This window comes from Lontra canadensis, unplaced genomic scaffold (genome assembly GCF_010015895.1).
Source record: "Lontra canadensis isolate GAN:19392208 unplaced genomic scaffold, GSC_riverotter_1.0 scaffold15, whole genome shotgun sequence".
NCBI classification, from domain to species: Eukaryota; Metazoa; Chordata; class Mammalia; order Carnivora; family Mustelidae; genus Lontra; species Lontra canadensis.
In genome coordinates, this window is record NW_022631009.1 from 2,209,294 (window position 1) to 2,224,656 (window position 15,363).

The 15,363-nt window shown below is 48.1% G+C and overlaps 1 protein-coding gene across 1 annotated transcript in view; it reads left to right on the plus strand.

The window, feature by feature from the left end:
• The first annotated feature begins 8,357 nt into the window (after positions 1-8,357).
• SNTB1 (syntrophin beta 1) overlaps positions 8,358-15,363 on the plus strand; it is a 227,327-nt gene continuing 220,321 nt past the window's right edge. The window contains exon 1 of the mRNA XM_032858409.1: positions 8,358-9,130. Within this exon, the coding sequence (XP_032714300.1) occupies positions 8,578-9,130 (553 nt within the window). The 5' untranslated portion in view covers positions 8,358-8,577. The remainder of the gene's footprint in view (positions 9,131-15,363) is intronic.

Consider the following 15,363-nt stretch of genomic DNA (forward strand, 5'->3'; position numbering starts at 1 on the left):
ATTGACACCCATGGAAACAGGAAAGGAGGCATCTGCCTGGGATTGTCTCCAGACTCTGCCTTTTGCTTGTTCTAGTTTTCTTTGTCCCTTCACCAGTCAGACAAGAGCTTGCAGGCATCAAGGCATCCTTGGACTTTAGTCCAGTGGACCCTCAATATAAATTCAGTATCTTGTGATGCCTCAGAGGGCTTTAATTTCCATTCCAGAAGTAGGGCACTAACCCTTTGATTTTGAATGTGTCTTCTGCATCTGGGCTTCCAAGTTTTGTAATTAATTGGAGCTATTTATTTTATAGTTCTAGTATAATCAGGCAGAAAAGCAATTCAAAAGTGAGTGTATAGTTATGAATTTCTCTGCCCATAATCAATCTTTTCCTTGGCTCCCCACATCCAAATCAATGGCCAGACCCTAGTAATTCTGCTTTCAACATTTTTCAAGCATCATCCTTTGACCTTCCTTTTCTTGCTTTCATTACCAAAGAGCCACTGTTGTTTTCTCCTTAAAGTTTCTCCCTTGATCACATTAGACTCTAGCCTAAGCAAATGACACCAAAATATGCTTATCTAGGCCTTTGACTTTAGCGCCTTTAGGACGCTACGTGTTGCTTGCTCTACCTTTCCCCCCGAACTCAACACATCTAACAGGAATCCATACCACCTCTTGACCTGCTCTGCCACCTCCTTCCTGGCTACCTAAGCTAATACTTAGTATATTGTAACAATTAAAAAGTGTGAGTTTGGAATCAGACAGAACAATTAGAATGAGGCTTAAATCCCAACTCGTAAGCAGCGTGACCTTTTTGAGCTCAACATTCTCATCTATAATATGGGGATAACATGACATATGTCCAACGGTTGGTGTCTGCAATCAATGACGTGTTTTGTATGTACAGGGCCTGACATAGTTTAAAGATTTAACAAAAAGTAATTATTTCATTGGCTTCTCCTCCTCTTTCTAGTTCTCTATATGGTAATTTATCACAGTCTGTTCAATATTTCTTTAAACTATCTCTTTCATTTCCACACAAATCCATCTCGTTATCCCTGCTTAGGTTACTGAACAATCTTCCCAGGTTGTTCTCCTGTCTTCAGTAGCCACGGAGACTTATGTTCCTTATGTGCACCAGGAATCTTGCTAAGGCACTTCAGTCTCTCCAACTAACCCATTTCTCATTCTGTCAACAGATTAATCTTCCTCAGGATCTATTTTTATTGCAACTCTCCCTTGATTAGGAAGAATCAGTGGCTTCCCAGGACCTTTAGGATAAATTCCACATGTCGGGTAAACAGGCTCCAACTTCTCTGTAGTGGAGAATTATAATTTGGTCTGGCCCCGTCTTCTTTCTTGCCTTATTCTAGTAAATATATGCCTTTATTTTGGTGAATTGCTTATCATCCCCATTCCAGCCATGGGGCTACATTGGGAGCCATCAATCATGGTACCTATCTTCAGCCACCAGACTAGATATGTGATCCAAGCTGAACTCATCTTTCTCCCTTTGGATACTTTTCTAATTGAGATGAGGGGAAGAGACCTTTCCTACTTGGAAGCTGAGCAGGGTACTCTAAACCTTGGCACTGCCATTGGCCATGGTTGGGCCTTGTGCAATCTGAAAGAATGAGGTACGTTGGTATCAGTTCAAGCTGTACTCAAGGCTAGCCTTTCTCTTGCCCTTAGCAAATTGGCTATGTGAGCTCCTGCATTTCCCATTTGGTGTTTAGTGTCAGTTGAGATTCTATCACTTGGAGCCAAGCATTCTGACTAATAATACTATCTTTTCACCAGATCTCTGTCTTCCCTCTTTTTCAAACCCATTCTAAGCTGATCAGCTCACTGCTCAATGAAGATAATCTTGTTCATGCTTTTCTTCCTGCCTTTCATCAAGTTGTTCCCCCCTGTTAGGAATGTTTGTTTGCTCTTATCTCATTCTCCAAAGTCTATGCTTCCCTAAGATTCAGCTCAAAACCTTTGCCCTTCCTGGAGCTCAGCTGGTCCTTCTTGAGCGCTAGGGAGTGTTTCCTTAGCTTAACATCTAAACTTTAGATTCCAAACCCTGGAAGTCATCTGGTATTTAGTTACTAATTGGGTCATTCATCTTAGCTATTTCCTACCTTTCTACCAAATTAGAATAAAAATTCCAACTTCAACTGAGGTCTAGAAGTGAAGGAACTTCTTCCAAATCACAAACCCTATTTGAGGCAGAATACATTGACGTTTCCTTAAAAATACTCATGTCTGGGGGCGCCTGGGTGGCTCAGTGGGTTAAAGCCTCTGCCTTCCGCTCAGGTCATGATCCCAGGGTTCTGGGATCAAGCCCCACATCAGGCTCTCTCCTCCGCAGGGAGCCTGCTCCCTCCTATCGCTCTCTCTGCCTGCCTCTCTGCCTACTTGTGATCTCTGTCAAATACATAAGTAAAATCTTTAAAAAAAAATACTCACGTCTGACTGATGATAGTGGAGGAATGAATTCTCAAAGGAAAAACAGGAACCAGGAGCTTGTCATCAAAAAATGTCTAGATTGCTAGGGGATTGAGGGGAAAGACAACATAACTTAAAGAAAGTACTAGAGTTTATTAAATGATGAAAAACGGAAGACTGTAAACGTTCTGTGATCTGGAGGTATTACTAGGTATCAAAAATGTTGGTGTAATGTTTGAGAGCCTTCCAGAGCAGTCAGTGAAGGTGAGGGTCTTGATAGAGAAGGCAGTGGGTGGGGAGATACAGTATTGGGGAAGTAGCCCAAGTTTCAGTTACAGCTGCAGCTAGAACAGAAGGAATGGGTGAGAAATCAGTCCGGGATGAAGGAGGATCTGTGCATGGCCATGCTGACGACTCAGAGTTCAGAGCAATGAGTTAGGGAGATGACCGAGGAGAACACTGCTATAGCAGCAGGGAAGGAATTGGGTGACGAGCAAAAACGGACTGTCAGCTTGTGAGGTAGAGCGCGAGAGGAAGTTTTTCATGAGGTCAAGGGCAGATACAGGAGGATGACTCCACAAAGGGGTGGAGACATCATGGGAAAAAGTGAGTTTCCCCCATCGATAGACTTCTGATTCCAAAGGTTCTGAAAGTAATTTAATAAACAGCCTCTTTTGGAGTGTAAGGAGCAGCTTAGCAAGATCTGAAATAGTTATTTGAACTTTCCTGTCTATTTCATTTCCTATTATTTGAAAAATGTGTATGGAAGAAACTTTGATTTCTTATTCCTCTTGACCCTCGGACCAGGACATGATTTATGCCTACTTGGGCCAACCTGTGGCCTAATTAGGATGTGGAGGGTTCTCCTGCCTACCAGGATTTCAGAGAGCCATTTTGTTCAATGTGCCTTTAACTTAAGATCTAACTTACTGCTCACAGTTTTAAAAAGGATCAAATGTATGATCCCTTAGGAAAAATGCCTTAAATTTACATCCTAGGTATTGAAAGACTGGGGTAAGGTCTGTTTCCCCAGCGGGTTGTTATGGAAGGGAAGTGAAGGGAGTGGAATTCAGGAGGAGAAGCTGGAAGATAAACATTGAAGTACTTTCAGCTCTGCCCGGGGCCTAGCCCTGCTCCTCCTGAAAACGTCCCAGATGTAGCGCTCTGACCTCAGTGTGAGCAATCCCAGAACTCTCACCTGACCCCCAGCCGGCTGACATCCTGAGTGGTGGTCTATCTAGTTTACCGGGGACCCACCCAGAAAAGCCGGGCACATGCAGTAGAGGGTGTTTGCCAACTTTCTTCAAGTTGATGATAAACCTGTTGGCCAACTGGGGCGTACCAGAGGAGAAGGAACCGGCTCGGCCTTCTTTGTGTTCGGTGCCATCCCCCAGTCTCGGGGCTTCACCTCGGAAGTGAGACTCTCTAAGCCAGTGTTTTGATACAGCTGCTTCCACTGATTTCACCCCCAGCTCTGCGGCCGGCTCCTTCTCCCCGTGTACTGCGTGTTCATGACTGTCTTCCTGTCTGAATTGTCTTTGCATCCCAGAGTGGGCCTCTGGCTGCCTCCTCGTACGCCATAAGCCTTTCGCCAATAGTACTGACATCTCTAAGCCTCCCCTTAGGAGTTTCTGCGTTTCGAGCATCCGTCTTGCAAACTCACCCCGTCTCTCTCTTTTTCACTGTTTCTCTCACTCTAGTTCCGCTCTCTTATCTCCCCCCTCCCCTGGCCAGATATGAAGAAGCCCTCGGTCTCCTCTTCTTTACTATTCACTCTGGGTGCGCTGTCCATCCTGCATATTGGACAAATCTCCCTAAAGGTGTTCTACCCGCTCTTTAGGAAGCATGGCCAAAAATACGGTGATGATATTTTCCAAACCCAAATGTTGGGTCATGTGTTCAACCCCATAGAAGTTTACTCAGGAGGTAACAGTAAGCAACATTTGAAATCAAGACTGACAATCCAAAGTGTTTCTTGGCTGAAGCTCAAAGAGGACAAGGAGGAAGGTCTGTTTTGCAATCCTCCGAGGCCCTACCTTGTGATCTGGTCCCGCCTCCCTCTCTGAACTTGCCCCTACCTCTTTCTTCCTCCCACAGACTGCCCCAGCCACCCTGACCTCCTTCCGGTCCCATGAACCAGACAAGCTGGGTTCTGTCTCAGGTGCATTGTACTGGTGCATCCTTCTTCCTGGGATCTTTTCCCCTGGATCTTTGCAAGACTGCCCTCTTCTTACCATCCACGTCTCACTCCAAAGTCACCCCCTCCCAAAGGCTTTCCATAACAGCGCCACTCCCAGTCTCCTCATAGTCTCTTGCCCCGATTACTCTTGACTCTTAACACACTGCTCTAATTTCTCTCCAGTGTTTAGTTCTGCAAGAAAATATCTTACAAGTTTGTAGTCTTTCTCTACGTCCACTCTACCACCCACTACCAATGTAAGCTCCATAGAGCACACCTTTGCCAGTTTCTCTGCTCCCGGATGACAACACCTAGAGCACAGCCTGGGATTTGGCAGGTGCACAGCCAAACTCTGGGGGATGATTGGATGAACATACACTGTTCCTTGTCCCTGTGCCCTTGGTGCTGGGGGGCTGAGGATTCCATGACCCGCTCTTGCAAATCTACGTTCACATACACTCTGGAGCAAAATGCACATCCCACGAGGAAAGGGGCCCACAGAGGAGCATCCCAGTTCTGGCTGGGTGGGAAATGAAAATCAAAAGTTTAGGCCAGAAGGCGGAAACAGAACAGGAGACAGAGCTAAGCAAAAGAAATCTGGTTTAAAGAAAAGGGGGTCAGGGAGCTTTAGGTATAATTTCAGGAATACGGAGTTGGACTGGCAGTCATGAGAGCCCAGTGGCTGCCTTGCCCCAAACCCACTCTGTGGCCTTGATTCCGTCGTTGCTACACTCTGAGGTTCAGATGCCTTATAAAAGGAGGAAGGCGGAAACCTTTTCAGTACTTTCCAGTGATTGTTCTTAAAAAAAAAAAAAAAAAGGAGATGTAGGAAGGGATCATCTGTCTAACGGCAAATATTAAGGAGATACAGGGCCCTAGTCTCAAGTCCTGCGAAGAACTAAGAAATTGAGGAAAAGGTTTACCCTTGAGAATCCAAGTTGCCTATCAGAGGCCAGAGATGCAAAGGTATTTGAGGAATGAGATAGGACTTCTAGGCCTGTAAGACCACAACAGTTACCAGCTTCAATTTATGAACATGTCTATGGTAAAATTTTTAAGAAAGGATCAATGAGGGAAGGGCAGAGTGGTGGCTAATCTTGGAAAGAGGGAGAGGCTGGAGGCAGGGGCGGGTGCTACCTGTCTACACTCAGGACGCTAGGTGCTCCCTCCCAGTGGCAAGCCCAGCTTGTGTTGCAGCATACACCCTGCCGCTAACACGCCTGGAGTTTTCAGCAGACTGTAGGACCATGGTTCAAGGGTCCAGACTCTTCATATCTGGCTTCACATCCTGATTGCCACTGACCAGCGACAGGCCCCGGCCAATTATTAAACCTGTATCTCTTCTTGTTCACCCATGAAATGGGAATGATGATAGGGGTAAGGACCCCCTAGAATCCCTGGGAGGAATAAATTCGTATGTGCAAAGTGGGCAGAATAGGGGCTGTTTGGATAATTCCACTGACAAAGCCACCTCCAGGTACCAAGTGCTCCTCAGGCCTAATGATATTCAGGATTTGTCTCTCCTCCTTTGGATGCCGCTTTGAACAAGCTGCCTCCTTCTTGCCATGCAGGTCGGCTTACACAGGAAAAAATATGTTGATCACAGAGATTCTGAGAAAGTACCATTCCAGAGCCTGTGGTATCTTATGGCAAATCAATAAGTCACTTGAGTTGTGTCTGGGATTCCCACATTGCTTGAGCAGAGGTAAGACCATGATGGAAATGGAGGGTATCAGTTTTGGTTTCTCAGTCATCACACTGGGGTTCTGGTGCCTAGCTCCTCCTTAATGTTTTGGGTTATCGCATAGACACTCAGGCTCTGATTTCCCCAAAGAGTGATAGGAGTGAATCCTCGGCCTCTAAAGCAGAGGGCAGTCCCAACTGGTTTTCCCACCCCACAGTGGTATGCCCTATAGGCTCCCCATCTGATCCTATGGTTGCTGGCCCTGCAGCCGTGGGTACTTTTACAGGAAAGAACAGATCTTGTAGAAGACTCGTGGATTAAAACTGTAGGAAAGGAGGGAGCTACAAACAGAAGCATTAATCCAATGGTCTCCACTTATCTGCCTCAGTGACTTCTTAAAAGAAGTCCAAATGTTTTCATGTCATCTGGGGACCCTGCCTGGGTCTCCAGCTACCTTTTAGGGATTCATCTGAGTTTTAAAGAATTGTCAGTTACAAGTGTGGGTCAGGGGCGCCTGGGCAGTTCAGTGGGTTAAAACCTCTGCCTTTGGCTCAGGTCATGATCCCAGGGTCCTGGGATCAAGCCCGCATCAGGCTCTCTGCTCAGCAGGGAGCCTGCTTCCTCCTCTCTCTCTGCCTGTTCCTCTGCCTTCTTGTGATCTCTGTCGGTCAAATAAATAAATAAAATCTTTAAAAAAAAAAGTTTGGGTCATTCTGGAAGGGTTAGAGAATGCTGGGTAATGGTGGTGGTGATACATGTCAGTGGGAATGTGTTTGAGAAGATTTCTTTCCTCTGGACACCTTGCTGGGTGGGGTTTACTTTAGGAATGAAAAGATTTGAGAGTTTTGTTTTGATTTTGGATAGAGGAGAGAAAGGTGTAAAGAAATGGGGGATTCAAGAGAGCCTTAAAACTCTCTTGTTTTTAGGGAATGGGCAAGCCCATGACACCTAACTATGGTGGGGGGAGAACCTAAGACGTTGAAGAGCCAGGAGGACTCTGGGAGGTTCAGCTGTGCCACGGGTTATGTTGGCATTTCCGGATTGGCCTAGTCAGGTAACCAACAATTATCATCATGTTCTTCTGGAAAAAATGCATCCTGAGCTCCAAATAAGTAACCAGTGAAGGAACTTTTCAGTTACAGTCCATTGGCACTGAGTTCTTAAATGGTGAACTTCCTATATTGGAAGTTGGGGAAAATCTTGGGGAAAAAAAAGAGAAAGTCCCCGGAAACATTTGGTATGGCACTGGTGGGGGAAAAGATAGGACAGAACCACTGAGCATATTCCGTGTTAAAGCTGGAAAGGCATCAGTTCCTGGGGCCTGGGACAGACAGTGACCTGCTGAAAAGCCCTACCAGCACGGACCTCTCCAGAGATCCGGCAGAAAGAGGTCCTGCATTTAAAGAGAGGAAGATTCCGGTGGGCACTCGGGTTATGCTGACGCTTCACGCTGAGTTCTCAGGACAGCCTTCCCTCTAGACTCTCAGAGAACCCGGGGCCTCGGTCTGAGTCTACCTGGCCGTCCTCCCGCGAAGGAGAGACAGGTAAGAACTCAGCAGGAGAAGCCAAGCCTCGGGTGGAGGAAGTCAGCGTGAGGAGAGGAATATAGATAGAGTTGGGGGGCTAGGACTGAGGGACAATCCAGCGGGGAGGTGGGGGGAGTGAAAGGGAAGGGGTCGGGGCATCGAGGGAGGGGACCCAGGCAGGAGGAGCGGTCCCAGCAAGGGAGCGGTGTGGGCGCCGGCGGAGAAGGAAGGCTCGAGAGGAGAGGGCCGTGCTGGGGAGGGCAGCGGGCGCTAGGAAGCCGTCCCTGCCGCGCCGTGGGCTCCCGGGAGCGCGGCGGCGGGGGTCTGAGCCGGCGAGCCGCGAGGGAGCGGGAGCGCCGGGGCTGCGGCGGCTGGAACAGGTGAGCAGCCGCCCGGCCGCGGGCCCCGCCCCTCCCCGCGGGCGTGCCTCCTCCTCCCCGCCCTCCCCGCGCCGAGCTGCGGCGCGGCTCCCCTCGGTTTGGGCTTTTGCAACTGGCGCCTGGCTTGCTTTTTTTTTTCTTCTCCCCTCCCCTGAGTCTGTCTGTCCTTCTTTTAGGTCGCTCCACCCCTCAAGCGAGGGGGAACGGGCAGGGCTGCGGCTGCCAACTCGCGCCGAGCGCGCGTGCGAACTTCCGGAGCGGCGTCCCGCGCCCGGCCTCCTCCCTGCGGGGCGCGCGCTCCCCGCTCCCCGGGCCCGCGGCCTCCCCCGCAGCCCTTCCCCACTTTTCCCCCCTTTGGCAATCACATGGCATTTTAAGAATGCCGGAAAGATGGCGGTAGCGGCGGCGGCGGCGGCGGCGGCGGGGCCGAGCGGCGGGGGAGGCGGCCGGGCGCAGCGGAGCGGGCTGCTGGAAGTTTTGGTGCGGGATCGCTGGCACAAAGTTCTGGTGAACTTGAGCGAGGACGCCCTGGTTCTGAGCTGCGAGGAGGGCGCCGCGGCGTACAACGGCATCGGCACCGCCACCAATGGCTCGTTCTGCAGGGGCGCCGGCGGCGCGCAGCCCCCGGACTCGCCCGCCGGGGTCCGCACCGCCTTCACCGACCTGCCGGAGCAGGTGCCCGAGTCCATCTCCAACCAGAAGCGCGGCGTGAAGGTGCTGAAGCAGGAGCTGGGCGGGCTGGGCATCAGCATCAAGGGGGGCAAGGAGAACAAGATGCCCATTCTCATCAGCAAGATCTTCAAGGGGCTGGCGGCGGACCAGACCCAAGCCCTGTACGTGGGCGACGCCATCCTGTCCGTGAACGGGGCCGATCTGCGGGACGCCACCCACGATGAGGCGGTGCAGGCGCTCAAGCGCGCAGGCAAAGAGGTGCTGCTGGAAGGTAAGGGGTTAACGCCGCGCGGGCCGCGCACACACACCCCATCACCCTCCCACCGCACCCTCAGGCTCGCCCAGGTGCCGGCACCGCCCGGGGGCCCTGCGTGGGGGGCGGTGGCGGGGAGTTGGGACAACTTTAACCCACCTGGGGGGCAACTTGTCCCTACCCTAGAGTCGCTGCGGGCTTGGACCCAGCAGGGGTGTGTGCAGAGGCTCGGCGAGCAGGGTTTCTTGAGCTACGTGGCAGGCGCAGGGTCAGATGCTTAGGGCACCGTTCGTCATTTTTACCCGCGGATAATCCGAGGGTAGCGGAAAGTGGCACTGGAGAGGAAGGGCAGCCGTCCGCGCTGCGGTGAGGGCTCCCTGAATAACCGCAACTCTCTTAGTTTCCCTCGTGGGCACCACGTTCTCAGAAGCCTGGGCAATCCATTTAAAAAGGTTCAGTCCTTAAGAAGTCAGAGAGAAGTGGCCCTGTTTGAACGCTAAAAGCCCATCATCCTTCTGGACTTTCCTCCTCACGGATTGGAACCCGGGGTTATGCTGGCGAGTTGTGCCCTGAGCTGGGAAGTATTTTGCAGCTTTACGCAGAAGTTCCCTTTCGGTGCCAGGTGTTTGGCCGGTCAGTCTGGATTCCAGGCTGCTCTGGGTGGAGGGTTGCTGAGGCAGTTTTTCTGCCTGCCTTTTCCCGGGATTTTTCCCTAGTGGTGTGGAAACAGTTTCGCATTTGTAAACAGTTTCCCCTGAGTGTGAGGCTCCTAAGAATGGACTTTCTTGAGATCCTGTGTGCATAGCCTCCTAATTTTTCAAGTGGAGAGAACAAGTAGCCCTGGTTTTGTACCCTTTTGCGGTTATGTGCAGAAAGGCAGTAGGGTATTAAGTGGATAATCACTCTGATTTCCCACCTCATCTGTATTTCTTACTTGGTATCTGCCTCCCTGGCCCATAACTTAATTTGTACAAACCTCGGTCAGTACAAATATCATGTAATTATTTTTGTCTATTTATTCAGCTTCCCCTCACTGTAGGTGGAGATGTCTGGGGTCTTTTATTTAGTTACCGTTCATTTCCCCTGAGTTGATTTGTGTCCTGAGTGAACAAATCAATGAACCCATAGCCATGGAAACAAGAGTGTTTCAACTCAGATCTTGTAAACTGGTGGTTGATTTAAATCCTAAATTAAGGACTTAGGTCAATTTCCTGCTTACCAGATGTGGTGCTGGTGTGTGAAACAGAAAGTTCAAAGTTGGGAAACCAGCTTTGTTACATGTGACAGCTGATGCAACACATGGAGTCTACCTCCTGCTGGGAATACAGAGGGCACCCCCCCCCCCAACACACACACACCTTTATTTATCTAGAGGATTTGTGATGTCTTCGTATTTAATTGCTACCCTGGATCCAGAAACTGAATGGCTATTTGCTTTGGCTTGATGATTAACATAAGTAAACAGAAAAAAAGTTTTCGTGACTTAAGTGTGTTGGTTTGTGTGACAAGGGGCAGGTGGGATGTGGGGCAAGTGTAATTTGGAGTATAAACTGCTGGGCCACCTGCTTAGCTTGCAATGTTTACTATAAACTATCAGGGGACCAGGAGACAAAAAACAGGTCAGTTCTGTTTCAAGGCACTGCCCTTCATTATGTTTTTTTTTTTTCCCCTTGGTTTCAATTTAATGAATAATGACTTAGCAAAGAGATAAAAAATACCTCTCAAAAAGAGGAAGGTAAGGTGATTCCCTGCAGTTGAAAATAAAGAAAAAGAATCAGTTATGTGACTTTACAGATGCAGCAACTGAAGAGTGAGTGTTGTAAAACCCTCTAATGTGACAGTCTTGCAACATGTCACGCTGTGTTGCAGACAGGACCTCTGGGGGAAGGCCTGTGAGCCTCCTAGACATGAACCACCTGGGCTTGGGGCAGCAGTCTTATCCCTTATCCCCAGCCTGTGTTTTCAGAGATCGACTGCAATCTAGAGAAGCAAATAGAGGCCCCCCTTGAAACAGTGTCTCTTGTTCTGAGTTCCAGTGTTGGTTCTAAATGCAGTAGGAGAGATTATATACCATGAAAGCCAGTATCACACATCTCTTTTGTAGCTTAATACATGGATTCCCAACTGAAGGGGCATATCAGAACCACCGGAAGGGCTTTTTAAAATCACATACCTTCTTGCCTGTATTCTGAAGTGCAATCTCAATGGCTGAATTTCTACATAGGAGTGGCTTTGTAGATGTAATCAGCTGGGACGGGAGGCTTAGGGAGATGTTTTAAAGATGTGTTTATATGGAAAATGCAGTTTTTTAACTTAGACTGGTCTTGTTTTGTTTTGTTTTGTTTTGCTGTGGAGCGGATTTGGTGGGGTTTTTTTTGTGTGTGTTTTTTTGTTTGTTTGTTTGTTTGGTTGGTTGGTTTTTGAGCCAGCCGGCAGCCAATACACACCCCCATTCCGTGACATGCGCCCTCTAGTGGAGAATCAACACCACTGCTAATGGAACACTGAAAAAAGCTGAACAGCAAGTTTCAAAGCCTGCCTTCTAGTTACAGTCTGTCACAGAGTTATCTTAACCTCGTTGAGCCTCAGTGTCTCCTGAAAAATGGGAGTAAGAAAACTCGACTGGACATTCCTGCTTTACAGGGCTGCTCTATGGAAGAGAATCTGAGAGTAAAAGAAAAATAAAACATGCATCAAATGGCTGCTGTGATTAGTTATAATTACATGAAACGAAGCTGAAATTGTCCCTCCCAAGGGATAGTCCATTCCTCATACTGTGCTAGGGTTTGTAGTTCTTATTTTTAGTATACCTTTTATTATTATTATTATTATTATTATTATTATTATGTAACTGTAACGTTAGGAGACCATTCCTCTGTGGGAAGGGAATCATGGCAACAGCTAACATTTCTTGAGCATTTTTATGTGCCAGGCTTTACTTGCATTTGTTCCTTACACTTTTTGTAACTCTGTGAGGCCAGTACTGTTGTTCCTTTTACTGATGAGGAAACAAGATCATAGACAGTGGGTTATTTGCTTAAAGCAACACAGGGAGGAGGCTTCCAGATCTATCAGACTTCAGAGCTCATCCTTGTAACTTCCGGGTGAAATTGATACTCGGAGCTTCTCCTTCAACTATGTACTTAACTCAGTTGAAGCTTCTTCAGTTCTTGGGCTCAGGATGTTCTTCCCCACTTCTCAGATATGCTGAAATGCTTGAGACAGCCTTGAGCAGGAGAAGCAGTTGTGTGGGCTACGCAAAAGGGAGGGACATGGAAGAGGACTGAGTCTAAAAACCTTAAGGCACCGAGTGCCTGGCTCTCCAGAGGCAGCTGCTGCCACAATGGGGCTGTTTTACAAAGAGGCAGGGTCTCTGTCATTTGAACACCTGGCCTGCAAGGACATTACATTGTAATTCAAGCTGAAAATAAAGTGTGAATATACTGTGCTAGTGAAGTCAGTGTTTAACCAGATAGTCATCAAAGTTAAGACCAGACGTCTTCATGTTATGAACTCATTCCCCGGTTGCGGGAGTAGGGGCAGGGATCCTGCATTCAGCCGTGGAGATAGGGAACCCCATACCATCAGGGGGACAACGGGGTACACAGATACGGAGTGAATGGCCCCCTGTGGAGTGGAGCTGGGCACAGCTGCATAAATGTCCTGGTAGTTCTGAGTCAGGGGTGGTGGGATGAGGTTTTTTTGCCCTTAGATTGATAGCGAAATAGTAATTTGGAATCTGTCAACACTTTTGTAACTGATACTACAATAAAGTTAGTTTTTCCATAACTTTGTCCAGAATGGAGAGTGCAGAATGTTCTGGGGTAGGGAAGGTGGGAGTGGGTGGTAAAGAGAATCTTATCTGGGTCCAGAAGGTATCCTAGGGAGGTGGATCAGAAGAAGTAGAAATTCAAAGGAGAAGGTCAAAGACTCTTGTTGACAGGAACCCTGTCCATCAAAGATCCTCCCCCAGCACTGCTTCCAGAAATGCCTGGCTGCTGAGATCATCTAAAATGTCACTTGCACAGGCAGTTCCTTTAGTGGTAGAAGTAGGGATGGCAGGGCAGGGAGATGGGGCACATGGCAGAGGCAGTGGTTTGGTTGGCATGAAATCTCAGGATTGGACAAGAACTTGTATTTTTTTTTTTTAAAGATTTTATTTATTTATTTGACAGAGAGAGGGAGATCACAAGTAGACAGAGAGGCAGGCAGAGAGAGAGAGGGGGAGGAAGCAGGATCCCTGCTGAGCAGAGAGCCCGATGCGGGGCTCGATCCCAGGACCCTGAGACCATACCTGAGCCGAAGGCAGAGGCTTAACCCACTGAGCCACCCAGGCGCCCCAAGAACTTGTATTTTATAGGATCTTAGTTTACTTAAGATACAGGATCTTTTTTTTTAAGACTGTACTTATTTTTTGAGAGAGAGAGCATGAGCTGGAGGAGGGAGAGGAAGAAGCAGCCTTCCAGGTGAGCAGGGATCCCCCCCAACCTGGGGCTCGATCCCAGGATTCAGATCATAACCTGAGCAGATTTCAGACGCTTAATGAACTGAGCCACTCCAGTGCCCCTGGGATGTATGGATTATTAAAGAATATCCAAGAACTGTGGAATTTAGAGTCTTGAAACTTGGGTGCTTACATTTTAACTAGCGGTTACTCTTTTCACAAGATGCTTTTTCTTGTTGGGCCTTGATTTTCTTCATTGGGAAGCTAGGGAGCTAAGTTAAGCCATTGCTAAACCTTATTTCACTTTACATCCTATAAATTCAGACCCAACACCCTTTTTTTTTCCCCCAAAGATTTTATTTATTTATTTGACAGTGAGAAAGAGAGGGAGAGAGAGAGAGCACAAGCAGAGGGAGTGGCAGGCAGAGGGAGAAAGAGAAGCAGGCTCCCCACTCAGAGGTGGGGCTTGATCCCAGGACTCTGGGATCATGACCTGAGCCGAAGGCAGAGGCTTTAACCCGTGGAGCCACCCAGGCATCCCGACCCTCCGCTCTCTTGATGAGCCAGTATTCTATAAGAACGCTGATTCTGGGGGCGCCTGCGTGGTGCGGTCAGTTAAGCGTTCACCTCTTGGTTTTCAGCTCAGGTTGTGATCTCAGGGTCTTGACCTTGAGCCCTGTGTCAGGCTTTGTGCTCAGCAAGGAGCCTGCTTCAGATTCTCTCTCCCTCTCCCTCTGCCCCTCCTGCTGGTGCATGCATGTGCACTCTCTTTCTCTCTCAAATAAATAAATAGATCTTTAAGAAAAAGAATGCTGATTCGGCTTTGCCCCTCTATATAGTAGTCCCCCTTATACAGGGTTTTGCTTTTCCACGGTTTCAGTTTCCCGAGGTTCACTGCAGCCTGGAAAGCAGACAATCCCCACTCTGAGAAATTCTCAGAAGGTCACCGTAGCCTAATGCTCTGTCACAGTGACTGCGTCACTTCCCCGGCTTCACCTCCTCACCTAGGCCTCTTATCATCTGCCCTCATCATGGGAAGGGCCAGTACAGGACAGTAAGATATTTTGAGAGACAGAAAGGCCACAGTCACAGAACTTTTATGACAGTATATTGTTATAATTATGCTATTTTATTGGTTATTGTCAGTGCTAACTAACTTATTATTACTGCCTATTTCATAAATTAAACCTTACCATAGGTATGTTTGTATAGGAAAAAACCGTAGTATATATAGGGGTCAGTAGTACTGTCTGTGGTTTTAGGCAGGCATCCCCTGGGGGTCTTGGACAGTATCCTCTGCAGGACGCTGTGGTGCCTACCGTTTTGCAGACTCTTTACATATGTAATAAAAGCTAACATTTATATATTCCTTGCATCACACGAGATGCTTTTCTAAACGCTTTACGTGGACTAAATCATTGGATTCTCACAGCCACCAAAACTATTTCCAGATGAGAAGACTGAGGCACAGATCATCAAAGTCACTTGCCAAAAAAACACAGAGAATAAGTTCCAGTGCTGAGATTCAAACACAGAGTTACCGCTTTGAAGCCTCACGAGCAGCATTCTGCGAGAAGCAGGTTAGGGACGCATATCCCTGGTTTGTTGATTAGAATGAAGCTTCAAGAGGTCCCATGGTTTGTCCAATTCAGGTCTTCTGCTTTCTTGTCTACTGTATTTGTTTTCTATTGCTGCTCTAACAAATTACCCAGAACCTTAGTAAATTAGAACACAAATTTATGGGGTGCCTGGGTGGCTCAGAGGGTTAAAGCCTCTGCTTTCGGCTCAGGTCGTGATCCCAGGGTCT